At 35.6% G+C, this 14,297-nt stretch overlaps 1 protein-coding gene across 1 annotated transcript; it reads right to left on the bottom strand.

The window, feature by feature from the left end:
* Positions 1 to 806: 806 nt before the first annotated feature.
* On the bottom strand, positions 807 to 10,117 carry LOC130739131 (cycloartenol synthase). Its single transcript, XM_057591360.1, has 19 exons — positions 9,906 to 10,117; positions 9,604 to 9,809; positions 9,188 to 9,373; positions 8,873 to 8,962; positions 8,598 to 8,792; positions 8,429 to 8,513; positions 7,411 to 7,577; positions 7,075 to 7,263; positions 6,853 to 6,966; positions 6,497 to 6,619; positions 6,293 to 6,415; positions 6,118 to 6,216; positions 5,479 to 5,535; positions 4,891 to 4,937; positions 4,639 to 4,782; positions 4,269 to 4,446; positions 1,635 to 1,715; positions 1,440 to 1,523; positions 807 to 1,198 (listed from the first exon to the last, which is right to left on the bottom strand). Exons 2-19 carry the CDS (start codon positions 9,799 to 9,801, stop codon positions 1,085 to 1,087), a joined length of 2,274 nt encoding a protein of 757 aa, XP_057447343.1. The 5' UTR covers positions 9,802 to 9,809; positions 9,906 to 10,117; the 3' UTR covers positions 807 to 1,084.
* Between the last annotated feature and the right edge of the window lie 4,180 nt (positions 10,118 to 14,297).

Here is a 14,297-nt window from a genome sequence, read left to right as displayed (position 1 = left end):
AAACCATTTAAAAAAATACACGAGTAGGTTACTAAACTTCGGTTACAAAATGACTATTCATACAACATACCTCAAATGGTGATTTAGATAAAAGTTATCAAATTAAACTTTTATGTAAACTATGTAAGAGTTTCTCAGATAAGAAACTAAACATGAACAAATTTGATTAAGAACTATTTAAGGTAAATAAACACTTATACCATCATAAATTATATAGTGCTTTCTCTCAAGTCTCAATTGGAAGCATAACTTGTTTATATTTTCTTTCTTCTTAAGATATAGTTTCAACTTAATTTACATTTTTATTTAACTTAAATAAAATAATTTTAATTACTTTTAGCTTTTCATTATTTTTTAGTCAAATATATGTCTCTTGACCTAATTACTTCAAAAATGACTTTCTGTATAAGGGGTGAAAACGTAGATGCTTTTATTATCAAATTAACTCATTTCAAATTTGCTTTTTTCCTTAAATCCTTTTTTTTTTAATTTTTTTCCTTAAATCCTGACTACTTACATAATTTGATTATTTACTTCAGTTGTTTATACATATATACTTCTATAACTATTTTATTATCTCTTATCTAAATTTGCTCCTGCATCTCTTCTTTTGTTTCTTTTCCCATTCCATAGAGGCAATTGTTTTACTCATTGCATTTTAGGCTTAAATTTACTGAAGACGAAGGTTGTCTAGTGCTTGAGACTTACAAACTGTCCTCGGACTGTATTAAGGAGCTTAATTCTCAACGCTATAAAGTCATCCCATTTTTTAACTTAACATTTTTCAGTTCCAACGACACAATTAGTTGAATCAATGTCTCAAAACAAATTATTGTGCTCCTTGTACTAAAAGAAAGGCGACACAATACAAATGATTATCTACATATACGTAGTTCCTCTGCTGCAGGGGAAGCAAGAAAGGCGTTAATCAGTAATGGAAAAAACTTTTAGGCATTCTCCCAGCGTGTTTGCTTTCTGTTTAGCTAACAACCAAACTTACTAGTCATAAACTTCTTAAAGAAAAGGAGCATGGGAAAAGATAGAAGCTCGAAATAATTCTGACAGCAACCTAACTAAAGCAAGATTAACGGGCCTGCAATACACGACATCGGTATTCTCCTAACGCCCATATGGGGAATATGCTCCTGTATGCAGCATATGTGATCATGCAATTCTTGTTGAAGACTCCCATTATTTCCTGAAGTCAGAGAAAAGTAACATGACTTAAATGATATATATTTTGGTTCTTAGATGATTAAAAGACTCATGGTGCAGACTTATATGTTTGGATCAGTTTTTTCTAATAATCAATTCTGGCACTGAGAAGCTTCTCTCCAGAATTGATTGACTTTAGAATCAATTGTAAAAAAATTTCCAAACATTCACTTATACATGGGTGAGGGGGAGTAAAAACAAAGTCATATGGAATTCTTCAATACCTGTTGTGGAAAGTCACCATTCTCCATTTGGGAATTTATCAAGTATAAAGCTGCACGGTGCAGTGGCGTTGGATCTCTCTTTGCCTGTTTCATTATTACAGAAGGAGGGTGAACATGACAACAAATGAATTTCATGAAAAATAAACTGATCAATATAATGGCAACATTACAAAAGCAGCAAAATTTGCTTTATACCTGTTCAGCCTCAATGAGAGCCAGCATAGCCCATCCAGTGTTTACTGCATGAGGCCTGTTGCCTTCCAGATTTGAATACACCTGAACACAGAGACATTGCTAGACAGATTATTCATGATATCTAAGCATATAGATAGTCAGAAGTAATCCAGTATTCCTATGGAGTGTTATTTGAAAACTTGATGCGACTACATATCCTAGAACCAACTGTACCAATTTTGTTCATCTTCTTGAATTATGTTTTCCTTGGTAATTGTTTTACACGCAACATTGAAAACCCTTGAGATTTTGGAAGAAAGAGAAAGTCAAATTGGTATAGGGGGGGGGAGGCGGAAGCAGTATCTAAATCAGGCTCTATTACCAAATTGAGGGAGGACATGCATTCCAGGAGTGTTCCTCTTAGTAAGGTGATCCCTCGTAAACCTAAATTACTCCGTACGTAGTGCTCCTTCAACTCAAACTAAGATACTCTCTAAATATAAAAGTGTATAATCAATTAATCATCAAAAGCCTAAATTACAGAAGGTACCAAGAGGGTATGTAATTTTTATAACCTAAAGGTAATATAAATCTCAAACACCATTTATTAGTGACCCAATAAATAGATATATGATAGGTTCTGGTACCATCTTAGAATTCGGTCTCGGGTCTAACTCAACCCCAAAAGCTAGCTTAGGGGCAAGCATTGCCCTACCATATAAGGACTTATGTGGTCATATCTCTAGTCAATGTGACACCTTAACAATGCTGAAATATGACTGCAATTATTTGAAGCATATGAATGTAAAAGAATGTGCAAAAGTGAAGTGATTTAGATAGAGAAATCAACATGTTTGTACAAGTAATAATAGCAGGAATGCCAATCCCTTAAAGGGTCCATTGTTTTAATTTGCTTGACTTGGGCACTCCCTTTGTTAATCAGCAGCTCTGAGTGGTGAAAACAAAGTTGAGATTTTCACTTGTACTATAACCTAGTTCTGTTGGATGTGAATGTATGCCTGGTTGGCATTAGCGGAATCATATAAGGGTTTGGCACGGCAGCCCCAAAATGCAACAACCTTGAAAATTAATATGAAAGTCAAGGCGGTATGGTGCTTGGAAGTGGTGTAGAAATTGGCATTAGTATTCTTTTTAATTTTAACAAATAAATATGTTGATAATGATAACCTTATGTTGATAATGACAAATGATAATTGATATATATATATATATATATATATATATATATATATAGGGAGCATATCAGGTGAGAGGAGTGGTTTATGGTGAGAGGTGAGAGCATTGATTGCCAGCTGTTAGATTAAATTGAAGGGTCAGGATTTTTTCTCACTAAAAACAATCCACGTGACACTTGAGTTCTAATTTCGCAACTCCCACGCGCATCATCTTTCTCTTCCTTTCTCTCTGCGTTCACCGCGCGACCTATTCTTTCCTTCCTCCTCATTCTCCCCTATTCCAGTGCCATCCACAACAAGAAAGAAGTGCTCAACATATCTACTCTGGACATGTAACCATGAACTTCATCAATCAGTTTGCCCAAAATAATGATACTCTTGTGCTTAGAAAATCATAGATCCCCAATCATTGCCAGTCCACCATCAACGAAGTCGTCTAGCACCATTTCATATAGCTATCGATTTTGCTGTATTTTACCAGCAATTGCTTCCTAGTTTAATTTTTCTTCAAAATTTTGACTAATTCTGGATACATGTGGCAGCAAGATTTAGAGGTTAGCAGAGTAGTTAGGGATTTTATTGAGAAAATTATTAGATTGTTAAGACTTAATACATATGTCTTGATGGGTCGTGTGTGAATGAGGAAGGATGAAGCATCAATGGAGGAAGAAAGAGGACGGAGGGAGACAACATTAGGTGGGTAGAAGGGATACAATGGTTTTCACACAGTGCACAAAAGAAGGGGAACAAGGATAAAAGCACAGTCGCACAGAGGAAGAAGATGCGCGTGGGGGTTGGAGAATTAGAATTAAAGTGTGTCACGTGGAGTACTTTTAATGAGGGTAAATCTGGGCCATTCAATATTATCTAATGGTCATTATTAAATGCTCTCACCTCTCACTATAAACCACTCCTCTCACCTGATATGCTCCCTATATATATATATATATATATATATATATATATATATTATTGATCTTTCTAAAAACAATTATGTTATTTATGATATCATTCCTTATGTTTAAAGATTTTTTCCTTTGATAAAACATTCAGCTTAAGGAAATTTAAATTTGATTATATATCTAATCAGGATTTATATAGAATTTTCGTTGGATCGCCCGCAGTCCGCAGATGTCCAGTCCTACAAACTTTTCGCTCCATACATTTAGCCTTGGGTATGAGAGGAGGGGTGCTAAGGTCTAACATTGACTAAAGATATGACCAAAAGAGTCTTTATGTATGGTAGGGCAATCCTCACCCCTAAACTAGTTTTTGGGGTTGAGTTAGGCCCAAGCACGAATTCTATGAAGCATACAAGTGAGGTCATTATCACGATACATTCCAAGGTATAATTTGTTGTTCTAAAAAAAGTACGGCCCAGAAAAGACTCTGACAAACAGTTACTAATTATGGATTATGCAAAATAAAAAATGAGGACACTAGAAACAGCAAACTTTACCTTGTTTTGACACGACAGATAACTCTCTCCCCAGCCACCAGATGGAAGCTGCTTAGACAGCAGAAATTCACAAGCTTTACGGATGCTTGAGCAATTACTGAAACTCTTTCCTGCAGCGATCAACCCTTTTACCCCAAACCAAGTGCCATAAGTGAAGCAAACACCCCAAGAACCATACCTGTGTAGAAGTTTGAGTGGTTAGAGATCTACTAAACTAAAAAGGTTCAACGCTAAGAAGAATTATAACTCACAGAAAATGAGTACATCAAACTTGAAATGCAAGAATGCATAAAAAATTATCTTGAAGATTGCATATATTATTAATAAAGAAGTTTATGAAAATATGGTTTCCCAAAAGTGAGGAGCTAACCATGAACCATCTGAAGATTGTATTTTTTCGATAAAGGCAGCAGCTTTTTCAATACTGTGTTGTATTTCTTCTCGGCGATGCCCAGGATATAATTTCCTAAATGATGTTAAAGCTTGAATTGCTGCTGAGGTACATTCCACATAACTAAACAGCAAAGAACAAGGAAATATTAGAAAGATCAAAACTTGAAACGATGGGGTAGATGAATGGAAGTTACAGAAAATGATATTCATAGAGAACTGGATAGCTTACGGATAATCAATAACGATGTCACCAAAAGTTTCAGCAGGATTGATTAGCTGAAAATAGAGAAGTCATTATCAACATTGTTATATATTAAATTTAATACTGAAACAGCTTCCAAAATTCTTAGGATCAACTAAAGAACCCTAATCTGAAACTTAAAGGTTAGCCCAATGAAACCTGGAAAGGTTTGTTCTTAAACAATGATTTAACATGTAGTAGCTTTTGTAGCATCAATCCAAAAACTAAGGCTAGAGAACCTGACACTTGAATGGAATAAACTAGCTTTTGTTCTGAGTGCTATGATTTTCAAGCAGCCTAGTTGTTTACTTCCAAATTTTTTATGACATGTGATTTGCATGCAAAGAGATTATAGCCAAAATTTTAGTGGCCTTAAAGTTAGATTATAGTTTAAACTTATTTATGAGGTCAGTAAGACGTATAAAGGGAGCTTAAGGACCACTGCTTCTAAATTAAAAGATTAAAACAAAAACAAGGTATGGATGATAAACATGTGTCACATGCCATGACATCAATGTTCCACATTTCAAAGAAAATATAAACTAATGAAACCAGGACAAAATGGGAGAAGGTTACCTCCAACCAGCTATAAGATCGTGTGAGCTCATATGTCGCTAAGCCACCATCTTCATTCTGCAATAATGCTTAAAAAATAAGTGCACATTGGATAATACCATTATTGTCCATACAAATGGACTTGATTTTATAAAAAGTTGTTGGAACTGGAATCAGAAATATAAGGAATGATAGAAATAGTGTTTTATTGATAATCCTTCCCTCCACATTCAATGGAAATATTACCTTAATACAATCCCAGCCATGTCTACTAAAATTAGTTTTCCCAAGAGCTGTAATCATAACCATTAACCAGTTTACTACCGTATGAAGGCTTTTGTATTTCAAATTAGGTTTCAATGAAGTTTCAACCATATTTTTAAGAAAAACTATATCAGTGTTTCATCGTAAATGCAAGGTAGACACATTTCATTCTCTAGATAAATAGCTCCGTTGATATCAAACACAATTTGTAATATGTTTCTATATGGTGAAGGATCCTAAAAGATGAGTGAATAACTTGGACATCTTATTGATATTAGCATCATAAGTAGGGAAGGAAACGATAGTCACAAGTAATAGCATAAAATAATGAGCAAGATTTATTCACGAGAAAAGCTATTCAGGTAACTTGACTTGAATCATGAGGAATCAAGCTACCTGTAACGAGAGAATGACATTTACAGCATCATATAACCGCTTTGCATCCAATGGCTCACCAACAATATCTGGTGCAATTTTAGATAGAGATAGAATAGCCTGAAAAAAAATCTATATCAATCAACATAAAGACTCAAATAAGCAAATCCAAATTATTTTTTTCATCAAAAATTACTTTCAGTCCTTCAGCTGTGCAGTCAGAAATTGGCCATCCATGATCTGCGGTGGAAAAAGGCCAAGCACCTTTTGAAATGTGACGATACCATTTATTAAGATCACCGGGACAATCTTCTAAAACCTTTCAAGAAAAAAAGGAAAAGAGTTTCTTGTCAACAAGGGCGGAAATAATGCAACTTATCACAATAAATGTAAAAAATACCTGCGAATTCTTAATGAATGTATGAGCTTTTCTTAGGGTTGGACCATATTCTTCAATAAGGTTAGTTGAAATAATTGCTTGGGCAGCAAATGCAGTATCCCATAGTTGACTTCCATTGTAGCCCTGCAACCAAAATTAAGTTGTGTGTAAATTTGTAACATTAACTTTTTAATACTCTCTAATACATGACCTTAAGAAAAGCTCCATTGTCCTGTAACATTGGTTCCATGCATTACATCATAGAGAGACAATAGTTATGTCCATATCATTCCTAACCATCTGTGAATATGTCCAATGACTGAAAAAATCACTTCATAATTCTAGCAAGGTGAAAATATGTTGACTTATATGTTTACCTGCATTTTCATGCCATCTTCAGCAATCCATAGATAATCATAGATCCTTGGAAGATGCAATTTGAATGCCTCTGAATTTGGATCTTCCACCCAACAGCAAAGCATATTTAATACCTGAGTTATAATCATTTAGAATAATAATAATAATAATAATAATAATTACAAAAAGAAATTAACAAATTAACGAAGTCCCTGTAGATGCCTGCCCCTCTCAACAATTACCTTATTTACAGGACCTATACAAATATAACGAGTATTCTCATCTTCATAATGTATATGCTCCATTACAGAATTAATAGCCTTTTCTCTCAACTTTTTGCCAGGCCACTGCATCAAAACAGGCTCAACGACCTTGTGCAGAGATGCCCAAAGAATATCTTGCACGAGCGGGTGAGGATAGTACAAGTCTTCCTGCACAAGAACAAAGGTAGATAATCTTGTAACTTAGTTAACTCCAGTACAATTAACATGATAATTGAATCTTAGAGAAATCAAATGCCAAGTTTTAATAAGAGATATAAAACCGTTCATGTGTATCTATTTAACAGCTTCACTGACCTTTGCGCACAAATTGCGAGCCTGGTTCCAATCTATATCATGATATGGTATGGTAAAAAGCTCTTTTCTCAAAGATAATATTGTTGGTGTGATTGGACCCACAAACCTCTTACCATATAAGTAGGACATTGGCAAATAAACCATCCGGCAGTGACACCACATTCTTCCTGTAAACATAAAAATGTGAATTTTTTCTGTTTAAGAATGAAAGGGACATCAAACCATGTTTATGATGACTACAGACAGCAAATTTAACAGAAAATACCATCAGGTCATGAACAGATTGATGCCTTCTTTCAAAAATATGGATATAGTATTTAGATTCTTAATCATGAATATATTTATGTTGCAATCGCTTTCTTGTTCCCCCACAACATGCATCATGTGACACAAGGGACCGTGAAAAATTGAAAAACAAGACAGCAATTTCAGTACAAACTTTATTTGATGAGTCTTCTGTAATCTGTACAAACTTCAAGTCATCTTGTTCAATCCAAAATCAATAAATTATTTCTTAACCAACAAACTAAGGTTTCTTGATTAAGTTGACAGAATTCTATCATCATATAATTATTCCATAAAATAATCATTCTACTCAACTTTCCGAATTTGGGGGAAAACGTTTTGAGCAAAGATGCACACAAGCTAACACATATCATTTGTAGAAATATTAACAAGAAACACTCAACTGTAAAGGATGGAAGCTTATATTGAACATTATAAATATTTCAAAACATAACAAAATGAGTTCTTGACAAAAACATTTCTAAATTAAGAAATAAGTCTAGATGGGTCAATTTTTTTATCCCAATCTATGAAGTTACCTCCAGATCTCTTTTTCTCTCCCATCTAGTGTAAAAAGACTTATTATTGTTGTTGGAAGAGACAAGTCATAACGCTAGTTTTTCTTATTGAAGAAATGCTTTTACCAAAAGTTTCTTTTTTATTTGGTAATTTTCCCTTGCTTTATGTCATCTCTCTGAGAAAAAATTATACAAAAAGAATAAAGTGAAAGAACCTGGATGAAATGGAAGCGCATACGGAAGGAGCCATATCTCAGGAGGCAGGGGATTATTTCCAGACCATTCAAACACTCCAAGTACCTATCCCACAACAAAATTAGAAATAAACAAACCACAATACCATAACTATCAATAAACTCATCAAAATAAGGCCAAGATCTTAACTGAAAGCCACATCTTCCCCCACGATGTTATATAAGTAGCACCACCATGCCCTAGAATCCAGTCACGAGCCTTCTCCATGTCCCCTTGTCCATCATTAGGCCCCTCACCCAGCAATCTGAGAGTAACATAATTCAAGACAGAGCCAAACATAGTGCTTGGACCTTCAATATGCAAACCCCACCCACCATCCTTGTTCTACAATAACATTTAACTAATTAAAACTCCTGGGAGAAGCCCATAGAATATAGGGAGGAAACACGATGCGAACTTCTTACCTGATGGTTATATAGGTAGCGACACATTTCCTTTCTATGTTCATCAGTTAAGACTGCATTCAGCGCCCCAGTAATAGACAGTGTGATAACCTGTATAAATTGCACATCCCAGATAACATTGAGTTCTCATGATTATCAATGCAGAGCGAAGACAAAAATCTAAACACCAAACTACATGAAAACACCACAAATTTCGAATGCAATTGTTGATGTTTTGTCAAAGCTAGCCGTTTCCAGTATGTTAGTAACATAGCATAGCATAGAACAAGTTTCACAAATAAGATGAACTGATCAAGTTTTCAAAATACAACTTACCAAGCCAGGCATAAGAAACATTGGACCTCCATAATCCCCTGGCCAGTGTCCATCATGACTCTGGAGAGTCGAATGGAAACTTATCGCTCGTCTTAACGTTGTTACCACAGCCTCTTCAGTCACATCCTCAACATCTTTAACCTTGACTTTCGGTAAGACTTCGCCTATCGGATTCTCTTTCGAAAACTACATTGTTTCACATGAAAGCACATTCAGCTTTCCACTCACAATATAACCCTAACACCATATTAAACCACTAAACATCACATCACATCACACTCCACAACAACACATAACAACAAATTGATTTCACTAGAATAGCAACAAACAAACTCATTTGACGATAAAAAAAAAAAAAACAGAATATGATGATTTATGAGCTTCTTCGGCATCATGCAATGGAATAACGGCCAAACCTGAATGCGCATGAGTAGATCAGAGCTGTGTTTGTGCGAGAAGCGATTATCGTGGAAATTGTTGCGAGCGGTTTCAATCTCGGCGAGATCCTGAGGCGATCCAAGCTTAGGATCGAACTCCCAGACCTGTCTTCCGACGTGACTGTTGGTTGATCGGAGCCATGGATTCCCTCCCTCTGCAATCTTGAGCTTCCACATTTGTTCACCTTGAGAAGAAGAAGAAAATGCAACAATCAAATCAATCACATTGCAGGATTTGAATGAAACTGCAAGAGTAGTAACCAACCAACCAACCAACCAACCTGTGTGATTTGCAGAGAGGCGAAATCGAAGAGTGGAGAAAATGGGAAAGGAGAGAGGTTATTGATTGAATGTGATTATGATTATGATTATGATTGTGATTGATTGAGTGTGATGTGAGGGTTAGAGTATTGAATGATTCAAGTTATTGAATGAATGTGTGAGTGCATTTAGTTTACAACAAGTGCAACTGCTGGAACGGAACAAGGGACGGAGGTCGCGAAGCAAGAGACGCTACTGGAGAGATGACTGGACCACACAGTTCACAGGCACGGACTGTTCGTGGGAACGCGTGGCAGGTTAGGTATGTCATTTTTTTCTTCTTCTGTTTTTATTAAATTTATTTTTAATTCTAGTAAATATTTTATGTTTTTGACATTTTCAGTTTTACACTTTTACTGCATCGCTTTCATATCAACTCCACCATAAAAAAATGGGAAGCAGAAAAAATATTACTTTATGCATCCATTTGTTCTACTTAGAAAAGAAAAAAAAAAAGTTAAATTTGGTTCCAGTATAATACAATAAGTTTGAAAGTAGTTCCTCTTCGTAGTAAAATTTGAACTCAGTTCCTACTGTTTGAGAAGCTACCCGATTTTGATCCATGTCAAAGGTCAACGGACTACCGGCTCCGACAGGGATCAAACTCAGGTAATTTCTCATTCTTGGGGGTTAGCTTAAGTAGTAAGAGTTATGAGACATCAGGGTTGAGTGGGATGAATGTTGAAGGGTCTAGGGTTCAAACTCTAAGGAGAGACTAATTTACTAACAACTAACATTTGTCTGTAAAAAAAATCAGGTAATTTCTCAATTAGTAGGAACAAAGTTCAAACTTTACTCCAAGGAGTGGTCATTTTCAAACTTAGCGTATTCTACAAGGACCAAAACCTTATTTAATGAAAAAGTTGTTCTTATATATATTTTTGTTCATTTAGAATTTTGAAAAAGTATCAATTAATATTTTTCTAAGCAATGTTATTGTGAGAATAATAAATGAGACAAGATAAAATACATTCAAAAGGTAAAATAGTAAAATAAATAGTACTTTTGAAATTGCATCCATTAACATATGTGTTTCTACTATTTCTAGATAGTTAATTGGAAATAGAGAGGGTAAGACCTAGGATTTTAAAATTTAAATAATTAATTATTTCCAACTCATGCATAGGATTCTGTGTAAGCGTGAGAGGAACTTCAACAAGTGTTTGATGTTTTGACAAGTGTTATGAAGAAGAAAGTTTAGAGTATGACTAAGGTTGACACTATTGTCAGTTTGAGTGATAGCACGAGTCATATTCGCACCCAAATAAGGTCGAGAGTGTCCGAAAAAGGCTATTTCCGCTCTTAGAGCACTGTTTAAGAGAATTTTAGAATTGAAGGAAGAATAAGAACCTCGGAGTATTTTTCCCATGACCAGTGTTCCGATACGGAACTCTGGACTGTACCCACGTTAGGTTTTGCTTCTCAGAAGTCCGTCGAAGCTAGACTTTATCTTCTCGGGGACTTTAATTAAGACCATGAATAAATAGTTTTTCTATTCGAAGCTTCTAACAAAGTTTCCATCCGTTGTATCTCATTTCTTTCGACGTTTGTAATCTTTTTCCAGAAGGAAGTTTCTTCATCCGACGTCAACTGCAAAAAGTAGTTTTTCGGCGTAATTCGATTCGTACTGCGTTTGAAACGTTTTCTTCAATTAAATGAACCTCGAAATAAGTTTCGGCATTCTGTCGCTGAATACTTACTTAGAATATGAAAGTACCAAAACACCTAGAACCGCGAAATCTTTCTTTTTCGCATTTTTCCCTCACCTATAAAAAGGGAAAAATAAATGAGAAATTCTCTCATTTTCCCCAAAGTGGTTGAGAGCTTAGAAAGAGAAAGGGAGGGAGCAGAGCTTTTTCGATTCTTGCCCGATCGTCGTGATTTCAATTTCTTTGGATCGGCACCGAGGTAACCTTCATATCCTTACCTTTGTTTCTTCTTTCTGATGTTTTTTTTTCTATGTCTTTCTGTGCTCAAAGTTTGGAGCAAAATGTCAAAATGTCTGAAAACTTCGATTTTTCTTTTCAAATACCTTCTATGCTAACCCAACATGCTATATTCATGATCTGTGCGCTTAGATTTCTTTGTTGTCGTCGTAGATTTGAAATCTGAGCTCAAAACCCATTTTTACCCTGACTTTGTTTTTTGATTCAAAAAGACTTACTCTTGCTTAGTGTCTTTGAGATTAGTTGTTGATAAAGGCCTTGTTTACCGCTATTCAAAATCTGTTTCAAAAAATATTGACCGAGTTTTTGGGCATTAAATCTTTGATGAAAACACCTCTAATTCGCATTTTTAAGTCCTTTAATTTTTCTGAGAGTTTCCCTGCTCTAGATATCACCTCAGATTACCTAGGAATTAAATTAGATCGAAGAAAAAGTTCGAAAACCTGATTTCTGGGCTATGGTCGAGAGCACCTATGTGGGGGAGGGGGGAGAAAATCCTTTTCTTTTTTGAACGCGTATAGACGATACATGGACTAGGGTAAGCTTTACGATTGTTTGCTTCTAGTGGAGCTTGTTTTGATGAGACTGTTTTCTTTGTTCTAGGTTCGCAACTTCCATGCACTACTTCTACTCACGAAGGTGAGTGTAACTCAGTCTAGAAGCGTCATTTGAGTCTTTCATGCTTTAATTGCACTGCTTGCGTTTGAGATCAAAATGTTTAGTTTGATTGTTATTGGATTGAAATTGTAACGCCCCGATTTTCGGGTGTCACTTTAGTAACCTATTAAAGTAAATATGCAATATTTTTCCAAAATGATTTATAACCATGCGTATATTTTTTCTTTTCAAATGTATTTCCAAAACATGTCATGCATACTCCCAACTACAAAGGGATTTACATCAAGCCTTGAACAAGGCGAGTACCGGAAATCTCAAATATAAATTTCTAAACCCGTTATGCAAGCTTAAACCAATAATGGTTAGCTCTCTAACTCAAGGCTCTAACTCTACACCCGACTATATTCTTTAAGTCTTCCACTGTTCTTCAAGTTCTCCTATCCGACTCGTACGAAGGTCAAGCTCCATCGAAGATTCTCCATCGCCTGTTAGCATTAAGCGCCCAAACAACAAGTAGCAAATAGAAAGGGTTAACTCCATGCCATTACCACGTATGAAAGAGAAAAACATGCTATTCAGATATAAGTGCATAACATGGCACATACGCTAGCAACCTAATTCAAGATGGATGACGACATATATTCAACAATATAGATTTAAATCAACTATTAACAACCTCAACAATATTTCTACTCAGATATCAACAACTTAACAATGTAACATTTATTCAGACATCAACTTAACAACATATAACAGCTCAGATATCCACAACCTCCACAGTATAGAATCAAATCATATGACAATAATCTCAACAATATAACATCAAATCCAATAACAACAACTTCAATCTATATCATCTAATCAGATGTCAACAACCCCAACAATATCACATCAACCCATATATCAACGACATCAACAATATAACGTTAAATCAGATATCAGTAACCTCATCAATATAACGTCAATTCAGATATCGACAATCCTCAACAATATCAATCAAACAATAACGTCTCGCAAGACGGGACAATACTGTGAAAATATCCACTCCACTGTCACTAAGTAACGCCTCGAAGGACGGGATAGTCATGTGAAAATATCCACTCCACTACCACTTGATAACGTCTCGAAAGACGAGACGATCACGTGGGACAATATTCACCACATCGTCACTTCAAAAACTCCAAAACATTCCGATAAATAAGCTATCAATATATTTCAAGGCAGATATCAACAAAATCAACAACATATAATTGAATCAGATAATAACATAATTAACCACATAGAATTAAGGCAGATATAAACATAATCAATTGTTAGTGTCCTATAATGCGACTATATGCTTCTACCAATATGGATCGATCAGCAACGTCACTCAAGACGAGACGATCACGTGGGACAATCACCACCACACCGCCACTTAACGCCACTATGGACGGGACAATCACGTGGGACAATCACCACCACATTGCCACTTTAGGACATCACGAAAGATGGGACGATCCCGTGGGACAATATCCACCACATCGCCACTTTATAACGCCTTGGTAGACGGGACAATCACGTGGGACAATCACCACCACATTGCCACTTCAAGTTCAAGCCCTAAATGTCAAGTTAGTCAACAACAATCCTCAACCTCAGTAATCACTCAAACAACAGTTCAATGACAGAAACCAGTAAACGACCGAAGCCTCTCAGAAAACGGAGACACACGTCTCAATAAGTTCACTCGGCCGAAGCCTTTAGAAAACATTTGACACAAGCCTCAGAAACAGTCAACATAAGCAA

Source organism: Lotus japonicus, chromosome 2, assembly GCF_012489685.1.
Source record: "Lotus japonicus ecotype B-129 chromosome 2, LjGifu_v1.2".
Classification (NCBI taxonomy): Eukaryota; Viridiplantae; Streptophyta; class Magnoliopsida; order Fabales; family Fabaceae; genus Lotus; species Lotus japonicus.
Note: the sequence above shows the minus strand (reverse complement) of the source record. Positions and strands in the feature narration are given on the sequence as shown.

Excerpts from the sequence above, each read along its gene's own strand:
- LOC130739131 (XM_057591360.1), bottom strand. The coding sequence starts at position 9,801 with ATGTGGAAGCTCAAGATTGCAGAGGGAGGGAATCCATGGCTCCGATCA. Across the intron at positions 6,967-7,074 it reads GTATAGGTCCTGTAAATAAG|GTATTAAATATGCTTTGCTG; the intron begins GTAATTGTTGAG and ends ATTATAACTCAG. Across the intron at positions 6,620-6,852 it reads AAGATGGCATGAAAATGCAG|GGCTACAATGGAAGTCAACT; the intron begins GTAAACATATAA and ends TTTTGGTTGCAG.